The sequence below is a fragment of the Zootoca vivipara genome, chromosome 5 (genome assembly GCF_965207765.1).
Source record: "Zootoca vivipara chromosome 5, rZooViv2.hap1.1, whole genome shotgun sequence".
NCBI lineage: Eukaryota > Metazoa > Chordata > Lepidosauria > Squamata > Lacertidae > Zootoca > Zootoca vivipara.
Window position 1 is genome coordinate 23,630,349 of NC_142588.1, and position 26,274 is coordinate 23,656,622.

The 26,274-nt window shown below is 42.6% G+C and overlaps 1 protein-coding gene across 1 annotated transcript in view; it reads right to left on the reverse strand.

The window, feature by feature from the left end:
* ANK3 (ankyrin 3) overlaps positions 1-4,676 on the reverse strand; it is a 338,144-nt gene extending 333,468 nt beyond the window's left edge. The window contains exon 1 of the mRNA XM_088670194.1: positions 4,038-4,676. Within this exon, the coding sequence (XP_088526320.1) occupies positions 4,038-4,100 (63 nt within the window). The 5' untranslated portion in view covers positions 4,101-4,676. The remainder of the gene's footprint in view (positions 1-4,037) is intronic.
* Between the last annotated feature and the right edge of the window lie 21,598 nt (positions 4,677-26,274).

Sequence of the window (26,274 nt, forward strand, 5' to 3'; positions counted from 1 at the left end):
CCATACCCATTTCAGAACAGCCTGGTTTGATAGCTTTAAAATGGGGCTTGGGAAAATACAAGCTGCTTCTTGGTCTGCATGCCCTGATGGTGTTGCATTTACGTTTCTTTAACCACAGCTTGCGGTTTTTTTTGTGAAGGAAACTGTGCCTTCCCATGTTCATTTCTTCACTGGCAATTCTTGTGTTTTAAAACCTTCCTAAAGAGGTCACGGGATGCGGGTGGTGCTGTGGGTTAAACCACTGAGCCTAGGGCTTGCCGATCAGAAGGTCGGCGGTTCAAATCCCCGCGATGGGGTGAGCTCCTGTTGCTCGGTCCCAGCTCCTGCCAACATAGCAGTTCGAAAGCACGCCAAAGTGCAAGTAGATAAATAGGTACCACTACAGCGGGAAGGTAAACGGCGTTTCCACGTGCTGCTCTGGTTCCATGTGCTGCTTTGTCATGCTGGCCACATAACCTGGAAGCTGTACGCTGGCTCCCTCGGACAATAGCGTGAGATGAGCGCCGCAACCCCAGAGTCGGTCACGACTGGACAAGTGGTCAGGGGTCCCTTTACCTTTACCTAAAGAGGTCATGTCAGGGATCCTCAAGAGGCCTGGCAAGCAGTTACCATGTCCATCCTACCGGTACATCCCATAGCCCATGTCTTATGTTCTGAAATTAGATCTTCTGCTCCAGTGTTCTTGTCATGCAGTTCAACTCCAGGCCTGTCCATGTGCCTCACCAGCCTTGGCATTGTAAACACGTCATAATGTATGAGCCCACCTTTGCCAAGCAGCTTCTCCTGGCTCCGACAAGACTCTGGGCTTTTTCTTCTCTGCGCAACTAGAGCTCCAATCCTGCCTAATACATCTTGCCAGAACTTTGCAGCCTGGGATTAATCTTGTACTAACCAGAGTTTGAACTTTGTTAACTAGTCTCCAAAAAAGACAGCCCATTCCTAAATATACTGAGCAGGTACCGTATGACTTGTATCCTGATACAGCCAGATCATGACAAAATGAACTCAATAGAATCCTGCTCCCACTACCCTTTTCTAAAATCTAAAACTAGCTTGAGAGCTGCTGAGTAAATTTAAAACAGACTAACTCTTGCATTCTCTTCTTTGAAACCCTGGCGTAAGATTAGGAAGCACACAGGATGTGCCAAATATATCATGTGTGTATCATATCTCCATGTGTAAACAAACCGCAGGAAAAGATGCTATTAAGTTGTTGTGGGTTCTACTTGATTCTCCATTTACGGCATCAGGTTAGGGCACATCTACAGTGCCGTTTTATATAAAAAGTTGGCTCCTTAATTTACTTTCCAAAATTTTCTTGGAGGATTCATTCTGTTCATTAAAATAAGTGCTCCGAACTGTCAGTCATCAGCCCTCATCATCCAATGTATTCCAAGACTGAAAAACAGCAAAGTCAACAGGGATAATGGTGGAAGTCTTGCAATATGAAGGGGTAATTCCTTGCATGCTATGAAGGTTAATGGTTAGTCTTTGAAATAAAGGATTAATCCGGTTCTCTAATATCACTCTGATAGCAGCCCAGACATATCATGAGTATGACTGTCTGCGACAGATCCATTCCGCTCTATCATGTAACAAGATGAGACAAGAGAGCAAAATGCAATATTATGAAGCTCTCTAATCCATTTGAAAATAGAGGAGACTCCCTATAGGAGTAATGGATTCATAATTATACATTCCACTCTGTTGCTTAGATCCACTGTAGCATATTAGCAGGTAACAGTAGCAGGTACCCCCAAATATAAATATGCTCACAGCATCCTAATTATTACTAGCTATGTAACGTTTGTCCCTACCTCTAAAAAAAAATCACAACCACCTTTGAAGGGGTTTCAACCATTGAGGGGATGGAAGCAAGAATTGCAATGGTGAAAACAAGTCACTAAGGGCACCATTCTATGTGTCTCAGTACTGGTATAGGACAGTCTTCCCCAGCCTGGTGCCCTCCAATGTTTTGGACCTCAACTCCCATGATGTCTTACCATTAGCCAAACTTGCTGGGGTTGATAGGAGTTAAAGCCCAAAGCATCTGAAAAGCACCCGGTTGGGGAAGGCTGGTATAGGACACCATGATGACATTGCAATCTCTGAATGAGATTGTGAAAGGAAAATCATGCCACGAATGACACAAAACATGTATACCGTAACGCTTTGTGTTTTTTGTGCTGTGAAGTTCCAGAAATCCATATGTGACATTTCAGTCGCTTCCCCAAACTACAACCAGCAAGTGTGCACCAAAATTCTTCTTCTCTTGAGGAGGACATAACAGTAGCCATCAGTTTCCCACTAAACAAAACATCTTGAAAGATGGACATGAATGTGGCGATTTGTACCCATATTTCTCAGGGGAATTGGGTTTTAGCAATTAGGTCACATCTACTGCAGGAAGAATGGTTTGAAGCCAATCCAAACAGCCTGATGCTGTGGATGTTTGCTTGGAAATAAATCCCACTGTGCTCAGTAGGACTTATTCCCAAGTAAGTGTGCATAGGATCACCACTGACGTATTTACTCAGGGCTTGAAGACTTTTCATCTAAATATAGGGATTTTCATGCTTACAATTCTATGCCGCTTGACTTACAACAACAATGACTGTATAGCTGTAAACACAGGACAAATACTCTCTTTTATTAAAAACATTTATCTTTCAAAAAACCAACTCCACAGTGAGTTCTATTTCCTACCCTGGCGAGAAAACAGTGCCAGGCAGAAGCATTTCATATGCTACATGCAATAGAGATTACCCCTTCCAATGCACTCTAGAGCATTTTTTTCCTATAAGCAAAATCCAGAATATATTTGCAAAGAGCAGACACAAAAATAGATTATGGGGAGAGGAATGTGCTTGGCTTCCTTCTAAAATGCTATGAACCACCTTTCAAATATTAATATATTTCTCTTCCCCAATTTGCTACACAGACAGTCCAACCTGTGGATCAGTTAAACCTCAATATCCCAAGTTACCTAGTCTAGCTGATTTATGCACCACAATCTAAGGCTGCAATACTTTCATGGAAGCAACTACCACTGAACTCAGTGGAACTCGGTTTAGAGAGCAAGCATGTTTATAATCACACTCTTAGGCATTTTTACTCACAAGTAGGTTTCACTGGAATTGGAGCCTACCTCCAAATAAATGTATTTAGGAAGGGAGTGAGAGACCAACAAACTGAAGGGCACACGTAGTCATTGCAATTTTCACAGCTGCTTACGCCTAACTAATTCCACATATTTAAATGGCATGAACACGCAAAGACTTGAGAATTTCAGCTACTCCCACCAGAAATCACCAAGATCACTATTTTTTAAATGCTCAGCATCTTATTTTTGCAAGCCAGTGCAAGTAACAACAGCAACAACAAGAGCCAATTTTGAAGGATCCATGTTATTCCGCACAACAACAAAACATTCTGGCAAATCCATCTACGAACCACCTGTGTAGTTCTCTATAATAAACAACAACACATAACAAAAGCAGTTTTCTGAACCAAAGTTAAATTTCATCACCATCCATTCAGCTACATAATGTAGAAACAGCTACTATACTAGCCAAGAAAAGGTTTTATATGTTTTACACAAACACACACACACACATGTTTATTCAGAACTTAAAATGTTCACAACAACATCTATTAGCAAGCACACACTGTTGACAGGCAGAGTTTCTTTTAAGCTTTCATGGGGATGTTTGTTTACTCACTGGGTGTGGACTTAAAAGATTGATGTAGTGTATATAATACAGCCACATTGTTCAATCATGCTGTAAGCAATTTGTTTCAGAATGCTCAGATATTTGAAGAACATAAAGCAATTGTGTTACAACATTCTATTTCCAGGAAGGGAACACGCCCATCAGCACCCAGCAAAAACAAAAGCATCCTCGTTCTAGCATCTTCTTGGCTTCCTAAATTAAAAGACCCCAGAATCAAACCCCTTTTTGAGCCCACAAAAAAAAAGAGAAAAGAAAACCTTATAACTGAGAATAAAAGGTGCTGAAACCTTTTTGGGAGTTTACCTTTTTTCCTTTCTTTTTCCTGTGGGTATGTTTTGCATTCTTCTCCTTTGCTTCTTCACTCATTTTTCAGCAAGTAAAATACACAATCTATGGACCGCTACTTGTATTCCAACATCCAGAGTCACTGGAAATATCAGAGCATTGAAACCAAAGTCCATCTGCTGACGTTTCTCAGGCAAGTAACAGAATAAGTGCTGTTTAAACACAGCCACTGCTACTCCTGTAGAAGCTGGAACAGCTACTCATAGCCTTCCTCTCTTTCCCCAGCTCTCCCCACCCCTTCAGTTACAGAGCTGGGAGTTCAGATAAGCTACTATTCCAGTGAAAAAGCAGCGCTCCCCTTTCTTTTGTTGTTCTGCACTGACTGTTGCCCCTGGGGTAAGATCTCGGCAAGATTTGGTAGCTTGTTCCATCCACAGTGCCTCCCCAGCCTCCGAATGCACAGAAATCAGCTGCAGATTGCTGACAGGTCTCAGAAGCTTTCACCAGCGGATGATTTGCTGTGCCTTGCAGACGGAGAAACCGAGCATAAATTGCTCCGATTCCCGAGAGCGTACAGCACCAGCCCATGTGTTGAATGTACTGGGGAATGCACAAACCAGATAAGGAAGCCTCCAAGAGATGTGTGTGTGTGTGTGTGTGTGTGTGTGTGTGTGTGAGAGAGAGAGAGAGAGAGAGAGAGAGAGAGAGAGAGAGAGAGAGAGAGAGAGAGATATCAGGTGGCTGGTTCTCAATAATTACTACCACCAGGACAATTTAAAACAGTGTGTGTGTGTGTGTGTGTGTGTGTGTGTGTGTGTGTGTGTGCGTGCGTGATTACATGCACTAGACAGTCCTGCTGAATTCTCCTCATAGTTATCCAGCCCTACTCCTTTAGGCACACTTCAAATTACTTATATTAACATTCAGATTGATTACCCTTTCAATTATTTATCACATAAAAGCGCCAACTGCTTCCATAAAACAGAGATTCACAATTATTTGTATCTCCTAAGCCAGTCCCATGCCAGCATGTATTCATGACAGAAGACTGATAGACAATTTCTTCTCTTCCCTCCCTCCCCCCCTTCTCTGATGTAGGTCTCACAGAGAAAGTGCTACATGCCTTGAGTTGTGGTATCTCCAAAGTCCGTGGAGGGTTTCTGGATCAAATTTCCACACACTGCTGACCTACTCAGCAAAATGTTTGGGCTAGATATGTACAGGTCTCACACGAACAGGGGGGGAAGTAGATGGAGACACCATTCTATCACTTCTAGACCCCTACACTGTTAAAGAAATCTTTAATAAAAGCATTCAAAATGGGTTGGGTAAAAATATACACTTACCCAGCACGTTGGCTTTCGATGCAATGGAAATTTAATTTAATTAACTTTAAATTCCTTATATACAGAATTAGCTTTAAATCCCTTATATACTAAAGGTGCTCTGCTCAATCACAGGCTTTTCAGCTCCCCCTTCCAGCAGCACCTTCCAGAAGCCCCCAAAGTTTTTGGGGGCTCTACAGCAACACCCATTTACCACATGAAAATAATATGTGGTAAGGCATAGGGGACTGCTATTTGAACACACATCTGGGGTGGGATGCAAAGATGCTACTGAGCTTGTTTGCCCATGGTTTCACCCTGATCCATTTTTTCTGGTCTGTTTGTCTCCTCCCTATCCACGATTCCATGGCTTAGAATTATGATCGGAGCATTATGGCCATGGTTTGTTTGCTTTGTTCTTGGTTTACTTACTCACTTAGCTTGTTGGAGTAAGAAAAACACAAACCTTGATATGGAAATACTGCTATGCAATGGCTCGTGGTTTGTTTCCCCCGTGTGCTAGTGGGGAGGAGACAAACAGACCAGAAAAGTGTGTTCACAGTAAAACACTAACTATGGTTTATCATTCCACCCAAACTGAGTCAGTGTAATGTTGTTCTGTATGATCCAGATTTGCTACATAACACTAAGTCAAACCTTATCTTAATATGTAGGTCTCCAGAGAGGAGATCATGATGGCTTTGATCCTCTTCCAATCCATGTATTGCTATGCTGCTGTGAGATAAACCATGGGTTTGACTTGGCATGTCATCCAACCCCAGGCTTGTAGTTTGCCTCACTCCAGAGAAACCACAAACTGTAACAAAGGTTTGTTATTGGTTTACAGCACATGATTTGATAGAATCAAGTTCAAACACAAGCCCGAGTTTAGACGGCATTCTGAGCCAAACCATAGCTTAGCTCACAGCAACAGGACAGCAACAGGACCAAAGGAGAAGCAAATCAGCTGTTATCAGCTTTACAGGAACCTGAGCACACACAAACGTGTGCCAAACCATTGTTTGCTTATTGCTATATGCAAACTAAACCTACATCTTGTTCTGTAATTTTCTGTAATCATTTTCTCCCATTCTGTTTCTTCCTCATATATGTACCACCATGTTGATTTGTAAAATAAATAAATAAATAAATAAATAAATAAATAAATAAATAAATAGAGCTGGTGACCATTGCATTCTTGCTTCTGAAAGCTTCTTCCTTCCATATTCCTATAGTACGAAGAAGAAGAAGAAGAAGAAGAAGAAGAAGAAGAAGAAGAAGAAGAAGAAGAAGAAGAAGAAGAAGAGTAGTAGTTTGGATTTGATATCCCGCGTTATCACTACCCTAAGGAGTCTCAAAGCGGCTAACAATCTCCTTTCCCTTCCTCCCCCACAACAAACACTCTGTGAGGTGAGTGAGGCTGAGAGACTTCAGAGAAGTGTGACTAGCCCAAGGTCACCCAGCAGCTGTGGAGGAGCGGGGAATCGAACCCGGTTCACCAGATTACAAGTCCACCGCTCTTAAACACTACACCACACTGGCTCTCTATGAATAATTGGGTCTCTATGAATAATGATTTTTTTTTATTTATTTAAAGAAAGCACAATCAGAATATCTGGCAGAAACAAATGGCACCACATGGGCAATAGCAGTTTCTGACTCTAAGTAGGTTACAGAAACATCTATTTTTGCTAAATACCGGAAGCCGAGTAATGTTGATATTTTCCTTAAATGGAGGGCAAATTGAAGAGAGATCTGTAATCTGAAATGCTGCTGACAATTGAGGGAACAATTAGATCTAGTGACTGAATACTTCTCAAAATGAAATAAAATTAATCTCTGTAAATAGAAAACTTGATGTCAGACAAAAGATTCATGCTTGTCCTTCCTTTAGTTTTTCTGTGTGTGTTGAATTCGTTGTGTGTTTTTTTGTGGAAACATTCAAATCCATGAGCCCCCACTTGCAGCCTGAAATAGTGCAGCCCGAATAAAGGTTTGACTACCTTGGTGAGAACTAAACCTTAGACAGCAGGGTTTTATGAAAGAGGTGCTTGTACAGAAATATACAAAACCAGTTATGTTTTCCTTTTTTAGGCTGGAAAAAAATCAAAACAAAACCCTAGTACTTTCCCTAGATTTGCATCCTTGCTTAGATGACATGTTGCAAAAGAAAGTGCTCTCTGCTGGCTGATTTGGAGAAAACACTTATAAATAAAGCTACAACCTCATTGAATGCATATATTCCAATTACGCTGCCGTGAACAACCTGGGAGGCCACTTCACACTTTGGATGTAGCCTTAAAAGACCTTAGATGTGCACATCTAAAAATGTAAAGTGTGGATAGAACACAACACATTTACAAATACATGCCGTGTACAAGTACAGCAAGCCCCACAAATTGTGTTTGCCTTACTTACATGATTGCATCCTTACGTCGTATTGGGGGAATGAATAAATAAATGGAGAGCCAAGGAAACCCAACACTCTCTGCTCTACATTTATTTACTTATTTCCTCCTTCCATCCTTGCTTTAGAAAGGGAGTAAGAGGGCTCTGGCAGCGTCTCAGCGTAACTTTAAATATATTTCAGGTAAGAAGGATCCAATAGAAGGATGCGGGTGGTGCTGTGGTCTAAACCACAGAGCCTAGAGCAGGCACCCCCAATTTCGGCCCTCCAGATGTTTTGGGCTACAATCCCCATGTTCCCTGACCACTGGTCCTGTTAGCTAGGGATCATGGGAGTTGTAGGCCAAAACATCTGGAGGGCCGCAGTTTGGGGGTGCCTGGCCTAGAGCTTGTCGATCAGAAGCTTGGCGGTTTGAATCGCGAAGGGGTGAGCTCCCATTGCTCAATCCCTGCTCCTGCCAACCTAGCAGTTCGAAAGCATGTCAAAGTGCAAGTAAATAGGTACCACTCCAACGGGAAGGTAAATGGCGTTTCCGTGTGCTGCTCTGGTTTCGCCAGAAGTGGCTTAGTCATGCTGGCCACATGACCTGGAAAAACTGTCTGCGGGCAAACGTTGGCTCCCTCGGCCTGTAAAGCGAGATGAGCGCCGCAACCCCAGAGTTGTCTGTGACTGGACTTAACAGTCAGGAGTCCCTTTTACCTTTTTTAGGATCCAATAAGTGTGTGAAGTGGCCCTAGCTTTGCAAAAGAATTACTTAATAAATGCACAGCGATCTTCCGTCACACATTGGGGCTTGTTTTAATACTCCTAGAACCCTATAAACATTTACAATGATTTCTGGAGTGGGAATTTTATATGTAGACACCTTGTTCATTTATTACAATTATTTATATCCTGCCATTCAGAATACAGACCCTTCCAAGGCAGCTTACCACCATAACACAATATTAACATACTTTAAAGCCCTTGGGACACTTCCTGCAGGCTAGTTGATGGGGTGTGTGGGGTGCAAAAAGAAAGTACAGTTGGCTTTTGCCTGCCTTACTCTCTTTTCCCCAAGAGAAAGCAGTGATGCTACATCGCTTTTATCAAAGAAACAATTCATCAGGTCAGGAATCATTATAGGAAACTGATAACAATTACTCTGAACTCTGCTATGAATTATTATTATTAATTATTATCTCTAAGTTCTGCCATGCTAGGCTCCTTTGGGAGAAAGGGTGCGATATAAATTCAATAAAATTAAAACAAATTCAGGATTCCTCAAAGCTTCTATCTCTACTAAGAACGACATGTGAAGTTTCTTGCTTCTATGAGATATTTTTGCTTATCCGTTGATAAAATTTAAGAAGTGTTTTGACGTACAACTCTTTAACAGTTATTATATGAGAGGCTACGCGGCATCAAATTGTGAAGACTGCGAGCAGAAATGTCAGCCATACGGTTTTCTAACACATTGCTTAATTGCAGCCCAGTTTATATGTGAACTTTCAGAATCCCGGCGATGCAGATCTACTAGCAGAGTTCTATTTTTAGATCAAAAAATAACTCGCATAAGAGGACAACAGGGTAGGCCAAATGAAGTCTACCAGGACAGTTCTATTTATAAACGGATGCAAGGAAAAGGAAGGAGGCATGGAGCCCATGTGGAGTGGAAAGGGGGAATTTCAAGAAGAACAACCAGCAACAAGTCACTTTTGGTGACAAAAGCCTAAAGAGGCTGTCATATGCAGTTGGTGAAGAGCAGCTTTATAGTAGACACTGGAATCCACGGAAGAAGCTGATTTGGATAACACTTGGGACACTCTGCACTTAAAGGAGGCTCCTTTTTGCAGTTTGAATGGTTTCTGCTGGCACCTGTGTCATATGTAATCTGCTGCTGTGTGCTATTCATTTAACCCTGACTGGGGACAAGGTCTCTCATTTGCTTTAATGCGCTCCCTGAAAAGGTGGCACTAAGGGGAGAGAAATCCATGTAATAAATACGTTTTCCCTTTGCACCAGCAAAAGATTACTGGCTTATTTACTTCATTCATTCGTATCTACTATATCTTTTGAAAGGTTATTTGCCTATTCTTCATAGGTCCAAGCTGCCTCTCTAGATATCATTGCCAAATTTGGAACAAGCGCCCCCAAAGTAGGGAGCAGCAGTTTCTTTCAGTGTTGGGCTACTGGGCTGCCATTCTGACTTTGCCCATTTTTTGGCATAGCCATAGGCTTGGCCACCTATTGATCACCAAGCTCGGCATGAAGGCTCCTAAGGAGGGTGTGAGGGTGCTTGGTAATGTTTGGGTGCTGGGTGCCATTTTGAATCAAGATGGTAGATCAAAATGTGACTTTGGCATAACTTTGCCTGATTTTTGGCATGACTGATCCAAACTAAAAAGAAAACAAACAAAAACTATCCATTTAAATAAACACAGCGTTTTGTGGTTTCTACATATTCCTGGGCAACATCAAGCACTCCCTACTAGTATAGATATATTACACACACTATATTTTTTCCCGACATCTAAATTTTCACTGGCATTCCAAAACTTAAATTCTTATATTTGCTAACATATGACAATAACTCATACTTCTCCACCCTGCAACCCCATTATATGTATTTTTACTCAGAATCCCACGAAGTTCAGTGGGACTTCCTTCCAGGTAACGGGGTTTAGGAATTCAACCTCACTCATTTTAATTGAATTGATGATTCAACAAAAGATCTGAAAGACTGGCAAAAAGTACCTGTCTGATGAGGTTTCTTCTGCTCAGCTTTCACCAGGCAACCTTTTTAGTCTTTTTACTTTAATTAACTGACATGTTTTTCAACAGAATGACTACCTAGGCATAACCTCAGTTATTAATGGAGTAAAAGTCATTTGTTCGTAGCATTGCTGTAATTATCATGAGGCATAAGCAGCAAGGATAATGTGTGTGTGTGTGTGTGTGTGTGTGTGTACATTGCCTTTTCAAAGTTATATTTTGAATATATTCAAGCACAAGCCTGTGAATCTTGCCACCCAATCCCAATTTAGTAAACTGTGCCCCTTCACACCACCTGCAATTTATACCGCAATTGGGAGAGAGAAGAATCCAGTCTCCATGCCTGCCTGTCTGGCATTGAGTAGAAACTAAATTCAGCTAAAAGAGTGTAAAAATATTTGACTCATTGATTCATGGGCATGTGCCAATAACAATTAAGCAAGCTGAAAGAGACTGCTTGGTCTAATGCAATGTTGCACAGGTTTGTTTCACTCAAACTTCTCTGTATTGGGAAGTTTTTGGTGTTTGATGTTTTACTATGTTTTTATATATGCTGTAAACCACCCAGAGTGGCTGGGGAAACCCAGCTAGATTAGCGGGGTATAAATAATAAAGTAGTAGTAGTAGTAGTAGTTGTGTTGCACGTAGAAACTTATGTGTGGCTTCAGGGAGTTGGGCACACAGATTCTAGGAAGTTCCAGGTTTTTATTTTTCTCACACACCCCAAATTAAATTGTAACTCTTAATCAGTAAAACATGTCAGAAAACAAACGTGGACACAACAAGCTATAAGGTAGGGTTTTAACCTTTGTTGTCCTTTCCTGGTGGAACCATGGCATGTAGCATATACTGTACTGTACTGTATATATGTAGAATCGTATAACTGTAGAGTTTGAAAGGGACCCTGAGGATCATCTAGTCCAACCTCCTGCAATGCAGGAATAGGCAGCTGTCCCATATAGGGTTGAAACCTGCAAATGTGGCATTATTAGCACCACACTCTGACCAACTTCGCTATCCAGGCTGACTCATTGTGTCATGAAAGATAATAGCCAGTTTAGAGTTCCTAAAACAGACAATTTGGGGCAGAAATGGCTTGAACTCAAAAAAATCTATCCCTTCTGTATTTACACAGTGGATGTAGGATTTTGGCACAGGTACTTATCACCAAAAAAAAGGTGACAGAAATTTGCATAAAATTTTAATATATTAATTTACATGTATATATGCAATTTTTGGAGTGCTTACTGTTATTTAAATAGAAACGCAATACATCTCACCAGACTGAGGAAGACTGTGACCAGCTAATCTGTGTGCCTGCTTTGTCTGCTCTCCTTACCGACTGACCCTGGGCAACTTCAATACTTCTTCTCTCTCTCTTCTTATGGTTCCTTATCTTTAAACTAGACTTGGATTGAACAATCTTCCAAGCAGAGGGTTATTTCAAGCATAAGGCTGTTCTCTGCACAGCTGGGCAGATAGAATTCCATAGAGCTTTGGTTGCTAGCAGTGCAGTCCCGTTTGAGCCCATGTTCATCATTTAGAATGATCTTCAAAATCATTTATCTGAACTTGATGTTAAAAACAAACAAACAAAAAACCCCTGTCTCATTTATCCTCACTACACTCCTGAAATCTAGGCTAGACAGAGATAATTGCCTAAGGTCAGCCAGTTTATCTTCAGGGCCAAGTGGGGATTTAATCCCAGGCCTTCTTGGTCCTTGCCCACCACTCAGTCATTCTATTATGAATTCATACAAGGCATTTTGTTTTTGTTTTTCCATGTATTCAGTCATGGAAAAGATTCTCAGGCATGTTCCTTGGTTTGCAAAACAAGCAACTTAAGCAACAGCCCATAGCCTCACTTGAGTGACTTAAAAAGAAGGAATGAGTTCCATTGCCAATAATTTAGACACAAGTCAGTCACTGAGCTATATAGCACAGGTTAACTAAACATTTTCCCTTCATGCACAAGGCCAATATTCCTGTCCCAAAATGGTGTACTCGTCTTGTTTGCTTAAATCTACTCCAAACAAACTATGGCTTTTATGCATGTTAACAGAAAAATACCAATTTACGTTTTACTCAGACATTAATGGACCAAACTTAGTCATGTTCATTAATTTCAATGGGTCTACTCTGAGTAAAAGTTAGTTGCCTACCACCCACTTTGCAGAATGGTTTAAAGTAAAACAAACAAACAAACAAACAAACAAAAACACAAAAAACTCCCCCCTATCCTCCCTTTCCTTTAGATCTTTCTGATTTTTGGTATTATTAATTCTTGTGCCCTCTCAAAATCCTTGAGTAAACACTGCATTAAGAAGGTGGCCAATATATATACTTCATTATATAACAAGCCAGCTGGAAACAGACATTAAGATGTGGTGACCTTGACCCCACCTTTCACTAACGGATACTTTTTTCTTTTGTATATTGTATTTGGACCAATACTTGCTTGTGAACAGTTTTAAACTTTTCTGTGCCAAATCAAAATTGTCAGGATAGTCCAGGACCAAGTGTTGGCAGAGTCCAGCTCACCACAGCTGATGATACAGCAAGTACCTTAAGCAGTGCTTTATCTAAAATGATTTTTTTATTTTCAGGTATGTGAGGGGTGAGCCTTTTAACGGGCACTTAAAGTTAGCCACATCAACATTCTCTCCAGGTTTCTTGCAATTGCACAGCTCCGTCACAGAAATTATCAAATGCTATGCATTTATTTTCCAGCAATTTTCATGCAGCTGCCAAATTTGGTCCTTCAATTTTTATACTTATTAGTTCAATCTATATGATCAAACAGAAGGCAAATTCTGGCTCAGACTGCTACAATGATGCCTGCAGGGTGTGTCAACCTTTGTGCCTGCATGGTGCTTGTGAAGGCTTGCAGGGGTGCCCCTGGCAGGTGCCCCAGACTCTAAGATTTCACTTTCTTTTTTAAGTAAGCCTCTAGCCCTCCTAGAATGAAAGTTATGGGGCAATATGTGGAGATACCTTCTAAGCAATTTCTGAGAAAAGAGAATGGTGTGGTTATCTTGTATATCCCCCCCCCCCCCCCGGTACCAAGGAATGCTCCCTGTTATTAGATAGCATCAGCCTCTCTCCCTCCCTCCTTCTTTGTGTGTGATCTCCATAAACAGGACCAACAGGGCATAGATGAGTGCCCATGGTAAGCATAAGGTTGTCAGATGCAATTGTCTCTCTAATTTGTGTTATGCCATGCTCCCAATAGTAGCCATTTTGTGTTATGCCACAGCAGCCATGGCAGCCATTTTGTGACTAGCGCCCCCAGCATTCTCTGAAATTTAAAAATAGGTCAACTAGACCATAAATATTGGTGACCCCTGCACTAGTGTTTCTTTGCATGCATGCATCTATCTATCCATCCATTTGGTGGCAATACTTGAAAGGGGACAGGCATTAGGGTGACGTTGGCTTTGCAAACAGTAAACAAAATCGCAAGCGTGAGTATTTCCAGATTTTCACATCTTCACAAAGTTACAGATGTGGAAACTGACACTTAATACAGCAACAGCCAGCAATGAATCCCTGAAAGCATTTATATTTTCTAATCACTCTGCCTTTTTGAACAAATTCAATCAAGACAACTTTCAGCCTAGTTAGTATAATGAACAGGTGTTGTTGTTTTTTACTAGATTCCACCACCACCAATTTTTGTGATCATTTGGAGCTACAGCATAAAAACATATATACTCCTGTAAGTGAATGGTCAAAAAAAGCAATGCATTTATCAACTGCAATATGCAAAATAGTGAACAATTGCTCTAATCCAGTTGAATTCAGTCCCATTCATTTCAATAAGCCCTCTAAAATTGATGCTCAGTCCTCCTACCGTACTGAAGTCTTAGGGAATTTTGTCTGGCTTATTTTCAGTATTCTAGACTGCCTCTTTAGAAACAGTTTACCACCTGATACAAATTCTCCTGGTTTGGATGTCAGTTTACAGGAGAAGAACTGTGACTGACTGCTCCCCTGCAAAAGGAAATACTGCCTATAGCAGCAGTTTCACATTAGGATGCACAGTTTGTCCAAAGAACCTCTTGTACAAACACCAGGGCAGTAATTAGAATGCATTGGATTTAACCCGGTAGCTCATTTGTTAGATCAGTGTTTCTCAACCAGTGTGCCTCCAGATGTTTTGGGACTACAACTCCCATCATTCCTGACCACTGGTCTTGCTAGCTAGGGATGATGGGAGTTGTAGTCCCAAAACATCTGGAGGCACACTGGTTGAGAAACACTGTGTTAGATTACTGTGGATAGCATTAGTGACTATCAAGAAATGTAAACCATTAGATAGCAGCTTCTCTCCACATTTCCTAAAACCAAAGAAGAGTAACCTTTCAATGAATACAGAAAGAACTTTCCAGCTCAGCAATCATATCCTCTAGTTTTCTTGCAGGGAAATTCCCAGCACATTACCCAATGTGCAGTTTCTGCATTAGATATTTGGCAGTGCATCTGAGCTTGCTTCAAGGAAAGATGATCATCAGCAGCCTTCAACACTAATGGCTATGCTTAGGAGGATAATGGAAAACATTAGAGGAATGGTATTCCATAGGATGCCTTTAAAAAGTCCATGTTCTGGAAACAGTATACAGTTTTATTTTGCAAATTGCTAGCTGTTTCCTGCCTCAATTTGTTTGGCTATGATATCCAATTACTGTACAATTTAAGATTCATTATTGCAGAATGAAAGCAAACCAGAATGGCTCTTAGGTTAAAAAATATTACACTTAAAGAAGGAATATTCCAGAGAATAATAATAATAATAATAATAATAATAATAATAATAATAATAATAATTTATTATTTATACCCCGCCCATCTGGCCGGGTTCCCCCAGCCACTCTGGGCGGCTTCCAACAAAACAGAAATTCTAAAATACAGAAATCCATCAAACATTAAAAGCTTCCCTAAATGGCTCTGGATGTAATAATTAACCCATACTGGTTATCCATCTATAGAATGAACCTCTGATCATGAATGGAGCAGCCACACACTTGATGTTTTTGATATAATTCTCTCTGTGCACTTACATTTTAATTTGTGGCTGGCCATACAAATGTTCATGGATGTGAATAGCGATATAGAGGACTAGAGTCCCTTAAAAGTGGCAAGAAGCAGGATAATGCGAGATATCAAGTGAGGCATATGGGATTCATTTCCACCATTTTCAGTAATAGCCATCAGCTTGGACAGCTTTAAAGTGGGATTAGAAAAACCCATTGAGGATAAAACTAACAGTAGCTAATGGTCATGATGTCTAGATCTTATTGTGTGGGGAACATGAACAAGAGAATGCTATCAGCATCATGCCTTGCTTGTGGGCATATGCTTGACCAGTTTGGTAACAGAATTCTGAACTAAATAAGCATTTGATCTCATCCAGAAGAGCTTCTTATGTTCTTGGTATTTTTAGGAATTCTGCAGTCCTTCTAGGAAAACATTGCAGAGAGGCAGAATTGCATGTTTTTGCCCTCCATGCCTTATTAGGTTTCAGTGGCTCTCTGAAGTGTACTGTCATGCTAGCTCCAGCACTGAGACCAGCAGTAGGCAACCATCAGAATTTTCCCCACACAAGCTATGCTTGTCAGAAGAGAGAAAGGAGTAGCACCTTCCCTGTAGGAAGAGCTTCGTTCAGGGTTTATAGTTCATTTAGGGCAGATGTGCATCTCAAGAGAATTTTAGGAAAGAGTTGTAGATTCTGCAGAGGAAGAACAGAATAGAGAGAACCCATGGGGAGGGGGAGACCACCTTCCACAACACAGGAAAGCTAAGGTTTTGCTCTACAAAAAGTATAAAACCTTCATATGAAGTGTCAGATGGAGCCAGCAAGTGCAGGGAGCACCTCGAACTAGCAATGTTTGGCAGTAACAGGTAAGAACAGGGAATTGTCCACTGGCACCCTACAAATATCAATGCTGAATGCTAGCATTAGCAGTGATGCCTCTTACAGGGCTGCGTAGTTGAAGCTTGCACTGCAAAGCTAGGCCAAAAGATCAATCCCATATCACAGTTTGGGGGTTTGCACCTGTAGAATTACTGTTTTAAATTTTACCAAACATGAAATGTATGATTGACTGCAACCTCCCTTCAGAAAGCATGCCTGTGTTGAGCTGAATCCAAGTCTTCAATCCAGGGTGTTGCCTTCTGGACCATATTAGGGGTTGTTGCAGATCTTTCTCGTCTACATTCTGATATTTTATACTGCATGATGCTGGGCAGGAATAGTAAGATTTTAATTAACTGAACACTTTTTTTCCTGTGAGGTGTGCAATTGCTTTCCTCCAACACAGGAAACCATCCGGTTTAAAATAAGTGGAAGTGAAATCCTGCAGTTGGCAGCATGAAAATTTTGGGCTCCATGAAGGCTATTGAACTACATGTACACACACACACACACACACACACACACACACACACACAGGTTTTGAATAAGCTCTGATCACTAGGAACTTTTAATAAATGCAACCTGTGCAGATCATTTGCCGACATCTGGAGAGAAAGCTCAACATGCACTGGGGAAATGACTTGAGTAGATTATAATAAATTGCAATAGGTGGGCAGGAATGAAAATGAAAATGGCCAGGAGACCAATTTAGAATAATTCAGAGTGTGTAATGTGGAACTTTAAAAGTTTAAAAGAGTTTACTTTAGCAAATGACTTTATTCAGTGAACATACAGATGAGCTGAAACGGAGATATAATATTTACATTTGTTAATGAGTTCTTGATAAAACAAAACAGCCTTTGGAATTAGTATTTGGGGACAATTCTGCTGATTCATTGTAAGTGCATACAAAGGGATGTGATGCTGCAGAACTAACAAGGCAGTTTAACCTCCAAAGCCATGCAGCTATGAAAACATACAGGCATGGCTCTGAAAGAACTTTTATATACTGACAGCTTTCCACATACTGTCCTTCAGGCCCCAAAGGTTCTAACTTAATTCCAAGGGGCATTAACAAAGATTCCAGGGTTGGGCTTCCCTCTTTGATGGATGAAAGAGACTTTCAGTTTTCCTCATGCAAGATGCTAAACTACTTCCTAGGCAGGCACACTCACCAACTCAATGGTGCATCAGTGGTGAGGGAAAACCACTGCATGAACACATTCAAATAGCAGAGGCTGCTCCTCCAGGGCAAAGGAGGGCAATCTTTTTCTACCGAAGGGTGACAATCCTGGTGGCGGAGGAAACCAGAGCCACCAATGGCCAGAACTAGGGACAAAAGTGTTCTGGATTAACTTGAACTAGACCCTCAGCAATTTCCAAGTACTCCATGGGGGAAAGGGTTGGGAACCACTGTTCTAGACTGCATGGCACATATTCTCATAAATCAAGTTCCCCATTATGCAAGCTCAAGGAAAGGTGTGGCAAAGAGGTTTGAGCAGAGGCACACCTACTCCTTGTCCAATTGAATAGCTAAGAGTAATATTGATGAGAATCTTGGAAATGTCTGCTATTCTAAAATTTTCTGCTGAACAACTCCTGGATTGTGCTGATTGCAACGGGCTCACCTAGGACTGGGAACTCTCCTTGTCCTCAGCTCAGTGTTTCATTAAAGTCTCAGCGCCTGAGCTGAAAACCACTTACGTCACCCCCCCCCCACAACTAACAGAAAACTGTACAGCTATAAGAAAGTGATTACATAATGGATGTCTGGAGAAAAGCCCAGCCGTCATGGCCTTTCCGGAACAGGTTTAATCATTTCTGCTGCATAGATGAAGCCATTTGTGTGTGGGTTGGGGGACAATGCTTAGAATTCAGGAGCTGCTTTGTGAAACAGCTGTTTCATAAACAGTGGACGTGGATACAGGGAAAACAAGGCTGCAGTAGTTTGGAGGATTCCTACCCCAACTTTCCATTCGCAGATCCGCAGGGTTGCTGACAGTAAAAATTACAACACACAATTAAAACAAAAAATGGCAGTACAAATAAAACCAGCAATTCAACAAGAGCATAAAAGCATGATGCAATTAGAAAGAATGGTGTGAAAAATACAAATAAGTTTCCAGTGTTACTAATTGCCTTCATTGTGGGGGAGAAGTGCAGGTTACAAAAAAATACATGGAACAATAGGATGAAAATGGCAGCCCTGTATCAAATTCCTTTCTCCACCTCAACAAATGGGCAGTTCAACTTATCAATGATGTCAGGACACAAGGCTGCTGCTGGTGTAGGCGAGGACACATATATTGGAATATTGCCAGGAATCAGACAACTACAATTTGCAGGTGGAGGAGTTCAACGAAGGCTGCAATTTTAGCAGCAACCTTGCATTCTTTGTAAGCAGCAGCTCTACTTCAAGTCAAATGCAAGTCCTATGCATGTTTACTGGAAAACAAATCCACTTGAATTTCTGTGGACTTATTGCCAAGTAAGTGTGCACATAATTTCATTTAGAGTATTGTACTCACTATTCAATATGCACTGTAGACCATATTTAATTGAACTGTATGGGACACAATGCTAATCCGTAGTTTAGCATAACATTAATGAAACTGCTTGTATTTGGTGGTTTATTATCTTGGCTTGTTTCAAAAAGCCATAGGCTCAAAGTATACACAGGTTGTTTCAGTCCAGACATGACAATAAACTGTAGTTAAACCAGCAAGCAGATGCTTCCCATCGCTACCCTGAACCCATGATCTTGGAGAAGGAAACAGGAAGAGAGCATTTAGGTCTGATCCTTGTCCAGGCTTGTTCCCATAGCACCAAACCATGGTTGTCTGATATGTCACCCAATCCAAATTCAGAGATGTTCAACATGTGAATCCTGAGAACAGGAACAGTAGACATACTTGGGCTTCCCCCTCCATGCATCCAGCATCTCTGGGCTTGAACTGTGTGAACGGTGTTTTCTACAACTTAAATTACAGGTTACCTGTGCCCCTCTATATGTTGTTGAATTTTAGCTCTCAGGGTGATGGGAGTTGTAGTCCAACATTATTCCGAATTCCACAGGCTAGCTACCCTTGCCATAAGCTATTATGTTTTTTTGTTGTTGTTACAAAGTACAGCCTCCAAAAATTCGCTCATCTTCAGTCAGTAGTGCAGGAAGCCAAAGGTCTATTTTGCCATACAAACTGAACCTCCACAAGTGGCCAAGTGCCTTGAATGCAGAGTTGGCCCCATCCTGCAAAAAGGGCTTATTCATTGAGGAAGCAGATGCATTCAAACACAGCATTGTTATAAAAATACGTTTATATACAGTACTGAATACAAAATCAAAAGAGCTGTGACATTAAAGTATACAATATATCCCTTTTTAATAGCTTATAAATATTTTTCTTTCCCTTTCAACTTGATGCTATGCAGGGCCAGATTTATGTAAAGGCTAAGTAGGCTGAAGCCTAGGGCCTCTAAATCTAGAGGGCCTCACCAGCCAGCCTACTCCCCAGTGCCGCAGTCTCCACTCTCCAAAATTGCAAACCCAAGACTTCATGCGAGGGCTGGGCAATTTGGGCCTCTAAATCTAGGGGGCCTTGCCAGCCTGCCTGCTCCCCAGCGGGCAGTCTCCCCTCTCCCACAATTGCAAACCCAAGACGTCATGTGAGGGCAGAGCAACTCAGGCCCAGCAACTATGAGACTCAGAGCTAGCCAGTGGGGCCCAATTTGAAGCTCAGGGGCCCAACTTGGAATCTTAGAGATATACAGTAAATACAATCCATCTAGATTGCCCTGGTTTGGATGCCCCCTTAGGAGTGGCCTGTGGGACCCAATTTGGCCCAGTTGCTCCAATTGCCTTAAGGCCAGCCCTGAAGGGGTTGGACACCTTCTAGGTCCCTGGTGTCACTATTCAGAGTACAGACTCAAGGACTTGTTATGGAAATAAGGGGGGCACTTATTGGAAATCATTTTTGTCACCTCTCAACAGCTCTCCTCCTTCAAAACCCCAGGACAATGAGCCTTTGCACTGCTAATGAAGAAAGCTCGCAAATTGTATCCCTTCTGGTTTCTATTGGCAAAACTTGTTGTATTGTTGCAGGAAAGTGTCAAAATTGTATCCCCTTGGACCCTGCTGATGGACTACTAACCTTTGAAAATCACATAAAATCAATGCCCTAACAATTCTCCCATTTCAATGACATTTTGCTTCAAAAGGAAAGGCGGACTTAGACATTGCCTTCCTCCATAATCCTCTAAGCAAGAGGTCACACACCGTATTTTTTGCTCCATAGGACGCACCTGACCATAGAACACACCTAGCTTTTAGAGTAGGAAAACAAGAAAAAAAATTTTTTTTTGCTTTCTTGAATTGTCCTAGGCATATCAGCCAACTCCTAGGTGCCTTTGCCCCCACCCCCTTAAATATTTGAGGAAGCTTCTTTTGCAAAGGGGGAAAGCTCTATTTTTTTGAGGATCAGCTCAAAGTTGTGCAGCTTTTTTTGCAAATGGGAAAAGCCCCCTTTTGGGGGGGGGGGTGTCAGCTCAAAGTTGTGCATCTTTTTTGCAAAGGGGGAAAGCTCCATTTTTGAGGATCAGCTCAAAGTTGTTGAGCTTACCATACCTTGCAAAGGGGGGGGGAATCCTGTTTTCATGGGGTTCAACGCACAGTTCTGCAGCTTCTCTAGGAAAGGAAAGGGACCCATTTCTACAGTTTCCAGACCGATAATCTAATCAGTCAGTCACATGTTGCTGGGGAAAGAAGCCGCCCCTCTCTGCAGACAACAATTGAGGCCTGGGCAAGGGGCCTAGGCAGGGCCAGGAAGGGAGCTAGCTCCCTTATCTCCTTCCCCGATCTCTTGCAATCAGCTGCTGAGCGGGTCCTTTCAACACTCTCTTTCCCTCTTGTTATCCTTTAGCTCTTTCTTTAAAAAAAAAAAAGCACGACCTGCCTTTCGCTCCTGGGCAATTCGGCTCCAGGGACCACACATTCGCTCCATAAGACACACAGACATTTCCTCTTACTTTTTAGGAGGAAAAAAGTGTGTCTTATGGAGCGAAAAATACGGTACTCAACCTGGATACCACCCTCCTCCATAATCCTTGGGATATACAGTCAAGTACAGAGCACCCCTCCCTTGAGGGGAACAATGAACATCTGTTGATGGGTTTCCTGAGGCCAGGTGTTCCCACAGCCCATCCTCAGGAAGGCCAGAAGGCAAAAATATGCATAGATAGTTTTATTGTTATTTAGGTGGCGGGTACTTAAGGTGTTGGGAACTTGATCTGATAACTGAGGCAAGTTGATGAACTTGGGTAACCTCACGACTCCCCTCCCTCCTTGTGACATCATGATGATATATCAGTGATGTATCAATGATGGTTCTGGAAATGTATTCTGGGTAGGGACATAAGGTCCTCAAAGAGCTTGTAACCCATGTTTGGGGTTCTTACTCTGTGTGGATACCTGTTGCGGAACAATAAAGACTGTGGTCTACTGACAGCTGTTTTGCTCCTGTATTTGACTGGAACTTCCTTCTTCTGCTAACTGCAGAGACCTGCAGGGAGTTTCGCCCTGACAAGCTGAGCTGTTGAGTATCCTCACACCCCAGAATTTTCCATCTCAGAATCCAGAGCCAGCAGGCCCAGAGTCCACAACCAGCTGCACAGCCTTCCCCAGCTCAAGGGTCAGGTCAGTAGTGGTACGTGCTGCACTTTAATCAATGGGACAGTACGAGTGGGGGGCCGGCTGGGGCAGATAGACTAGGCAAGCAAGCTCTCCCAAGTCTCCTCCATTACTTCCCTCCTCCTTGGCTTGAACAGAGCAAGGCAAGCACATGTGACTGGCACTGGCCTCACCCCTCCCAGGCAGAGAAGTGGATCTTTCACACTTCACAAAGCCTGTTGGTGCCTGCAACATGCACTGCAGATTGCCCACAAGCAGAGAGAGGGGTTTGGGATCAGGGAAGGCAGCAGTGGGAAGAGATCCTCAGAACTACCTATAGAAGGCAGGAAGCCAGGTTGCAGGTTGGTAACTGGACCTCATCCTGACTCTGACATTACAGTGGTACCTCGGTTTACAACCACAATTGGTTCCGGAAAACTGCTCATAAACAAGCGTTCATAAACCGAATTGAACTTTCCCATTGAAAGTAATGGAAAGTGGATTAATCCGTTCCAGACTATGAAAAACACCCCCTAAAGCAGCAATTTAACACGAATTTTACTGTCTAAAATTGATACATAAAATGAAGGCAATAATTAATGTACTGTACTATAAAATAATTAAGACAAAATAAAAATGTGATTTTTTTTCTTACCTGGGCTGATGATAGTCATTGTTTGGATAGGGGCTCAGGGTCCTCTTCACTCCCGTGAGAAGCTGGCGGGAAGCACGGGAGTGAGGCCCTGTCCAGCGCCACCGTGCAGGCAGCGACCGCCGAGCAGCTGTTTCTTTTAAAGGAGGGAGGGGGTGGGGTGGGTGGCATTGGAGCGCCTCCGTGGCTGCGGATGCTCTGATGCCTCCGTGGAGGCCGGGTATTTGCTCCGGGCCTCCGCAAAGGCATTGGAGCGCTTCCGTGACTGGGCCGCAGCCACGGAAGCACTCCGATGCCGAGGCCGGGCCTTCACTCCGGGCCTTCGTGAAGGCATTGGAGTGCTTCTGTAAAGCACTCTGGTGCTCCCTCCCCAATGCCTTTGTGGAGGCCTCCGTAGGCCTCGGAAACCTCGGGTTACCTACTTCCGGGTTTCGGTTGTTCATAAACCGAAAGTTTGTAACCCGATGTCTCTTGAACTTTCTTCAAGAGACAGGTTTAGGATAAAATCCTTTATTCCTTTACAGTCATACCTCCGTTTACGACCACAATTGGTTCCAGGGAGCCGATCGCTCCCGGAGTTCGCCGCTCCCCGAGGCATGCTTCTGCACATGCACGAAGCACCGATAGAGTGCTTCTGTGCATGCACAAGCTGCGCAGATCGCTTCTGTGCAGCCGAGCGCTGCGGAACTTGGATGTAAACACTTCCGGGTCCACGGTGGTTGGAAACTGAAGCGGTCGCAAACAGAGGCGGTCGGAAACCGAGGTTTGACTGTATTAGATGCACTTGAAGCCAATTTAAAAAGAAGTAGTACTGTGTACAGTGATGTTGCACAATTGTTTGCCATTCTTGATAATTTGACAGCATCTAAGCAAGAAATTAAGCAAGGTGTTGAACAGTTGATGGAAGCATACCCAAAAGATATTGACCTGAAACTTATTGATGAACTTTTGCACTTTCACCTGTACATGACACAAAGCCATAGGCCTACAACACAGCATTCTCTGTCTCATACAGACCTTTATCAAATTATATACAAGGACAAAATTCATATGGGCTTTCCTAATGTGGAAGCAATCTTGCAGCTATTTATAAGCCTTATGGTCACTAACTGCTCAGGAGAGAGGAGTTTTTCAAGACTCAAAAGAATTAAAAATGAATTAAGGGCCACATTGTCTCAAGAGAGGTTGTCCGCACTGAGCATTCTGTACATTGAACGTGACAAATTTAGACAAACAAATTTTGATGAATTTTTGGATGCTTTTGCTATGATGAAGGCTTAGGGGGGGGAAACATTTTAGCCTTACTGATGGTTGTAGTTTACTTATTAAAATGTATTTTAAAACTGACCTTTTAATGACAACATAAAGTAGATTCTAATAGTGCCACACAGTCAGGTAATCATGGTCATATTATTTACACTTCCCAGGCAATATAATTTGTAAACTCAAGGTGTGTGGTTTTTTTTAAAGAATAACATTACAACTTCATTTTCCTAAAAATTAATGCTTATTCCACAAAAGGTGTGCAAAGTTCAGTTATTGCAAAAGTTTTTCAGTGTTAATTTTATGCATTTTTAAAAATCACCATGGTATTTAACAATAACATCTTATGTCCTTTAGAGGAGAAATTGTGAATTGCAGAATTTTAAATACCCGGCCATCATCCTTGGCTTCACTCAAATCCTATATAATAATATGCAAGAGTCTCTGCATCCAGATTCCCTGTGTCCCGTTTTCCGCGCTACTGAGCATGTGCCCCAGGGACGCAGAGACTGCACGCGCGCACACACACACGCTCTCCCCACCCCGCCCCCCACCCCTCTGCCCTGCACTGGCTCACTAAGCAGTTAAAACAGAGGCCACCAGGTGGAAGGCAGGAGCAGGCAGCAAGGCCCCTAAGCAGGGCAGGCCCTCTCTCAACGTGCCCAAGGGCCTGAGGAGGAAGCCGGGATGACCAAAAAATCGAGGCCCCGGCTTCTCCTCACTAACAGGCCCGAAATTGAGGCCCAAACAGCGCAAGCAACCGGGAGACCCCCGCTGGGCTGGAACGGCCAGCAAAGGCGCGGGGAGGCCACTGAATGCTCAGCGCCAACCGTGGGACCCTCAGAAAGTGCCGGGGCAGGCGCAAGCCCCCCAGACAGCAAAGCTCCCTCCCGGACGCAGCAGGCGACTGAAAAACAGCCGCGGAGGCCAACAAATGTAGCGGGAGCCACCCCCACCCCCCGAAAAACTGGGCGTACACCCCGGAGCAGCCGCCCGGGCCATCCAGGAGCCAGAATTCGGCCACTGGGCCCTGGCAGCAGCAGCGCTATTGACGGGGAAAAATTAGGAACCAAACGGTAGGCGCAAAAAACGCACGAAAACAGGGTGGGGAGGGATCCGCACTCCAAACACAAGCTTCGGAGGGGGTAAAGGAAGAAATACCCCCCGCACCCCCCAGCCGAGCCCGGGCTGTAAAGGTAAAAAGGGCGGGACACTTTGGCTTGGGGTTTGGGAACAGGGGGGGAGAAAATTAGGGATAAATTAAGGATCAAAGGGAGGGGAGAGGAACAATCAATTAGACAAGGAATAAAAGCCCCCCACGCGCCGCTGCCACTGAAAAAGGCCGAATGTTCTAGCGCCCGTTTATTAAACGGGCTGAATGGCACTAGTTTGTTTATAACACTCTTCCATTTTCTTCTAGTTGTGAGGGTGGGGGGGTGGGGAGGGACCTCCCAAGTGGAGTAGCCTAGGCCTCTTTTCATCTAAATACAGCCCTGATGCTATGGCTAAACCACATCATGTCTTGATTAAAATTTGGTAATGGCTCTAAGAACCAGGTAAAATTGCCTTGGAGCAGAGCTGGCCCACAGGCCACCTGTTGATCACTTTTTTCTTAAATCATTGTAATTGTTTCATCTGCAGCAGAAGAGAAAGTCTGAAGAAAAAGGCAGTCTGGCAACCTTAACATTATTCATTTTCCATCCCACTGCACATCTTCCATTGTGATTTTAATTATCCATTTACTAAGTCTTACAAAACATGCAAAGCAATACCAATCCATATTTTTTATTTTTAAAAAACCTCTTTTAAAATAATGATTTTTATCTCTTACAGAAGTCTCATTTGCATGCTGTTGAATGCAAAACAAGGAAATTTGTCTTGCCAGGATTTCAAAAGATTATTTAAAAAGCATGACACTGATCACTGGCAATAGTTTTCAATCAGTTTTCAATACACACACACACCCACACACCATGTTAATAAATCAGAACTCAATACACTGAAGATTCCCACAAGTTTAAAGACCAAGATGGCTGAAAGGATGGATGAATATATTTATACTTCTTTCTTCTCGGATGGAAGCATCATGAGCATCAACTGCACTTGTGGTATCTCAAGCAGAAACACAGCAGACCATTGCTGATATTATCCTCAGGCATTAGCCATTTTGATGCAGTGCCCATGAAAGGTCAACAACATGTTGGACTCTTTCAGATCGGCTACAACACTTTTCTTCTGAAGCAACGTTTTAAGACCCATTCTTCTTTTAAATTGGTTA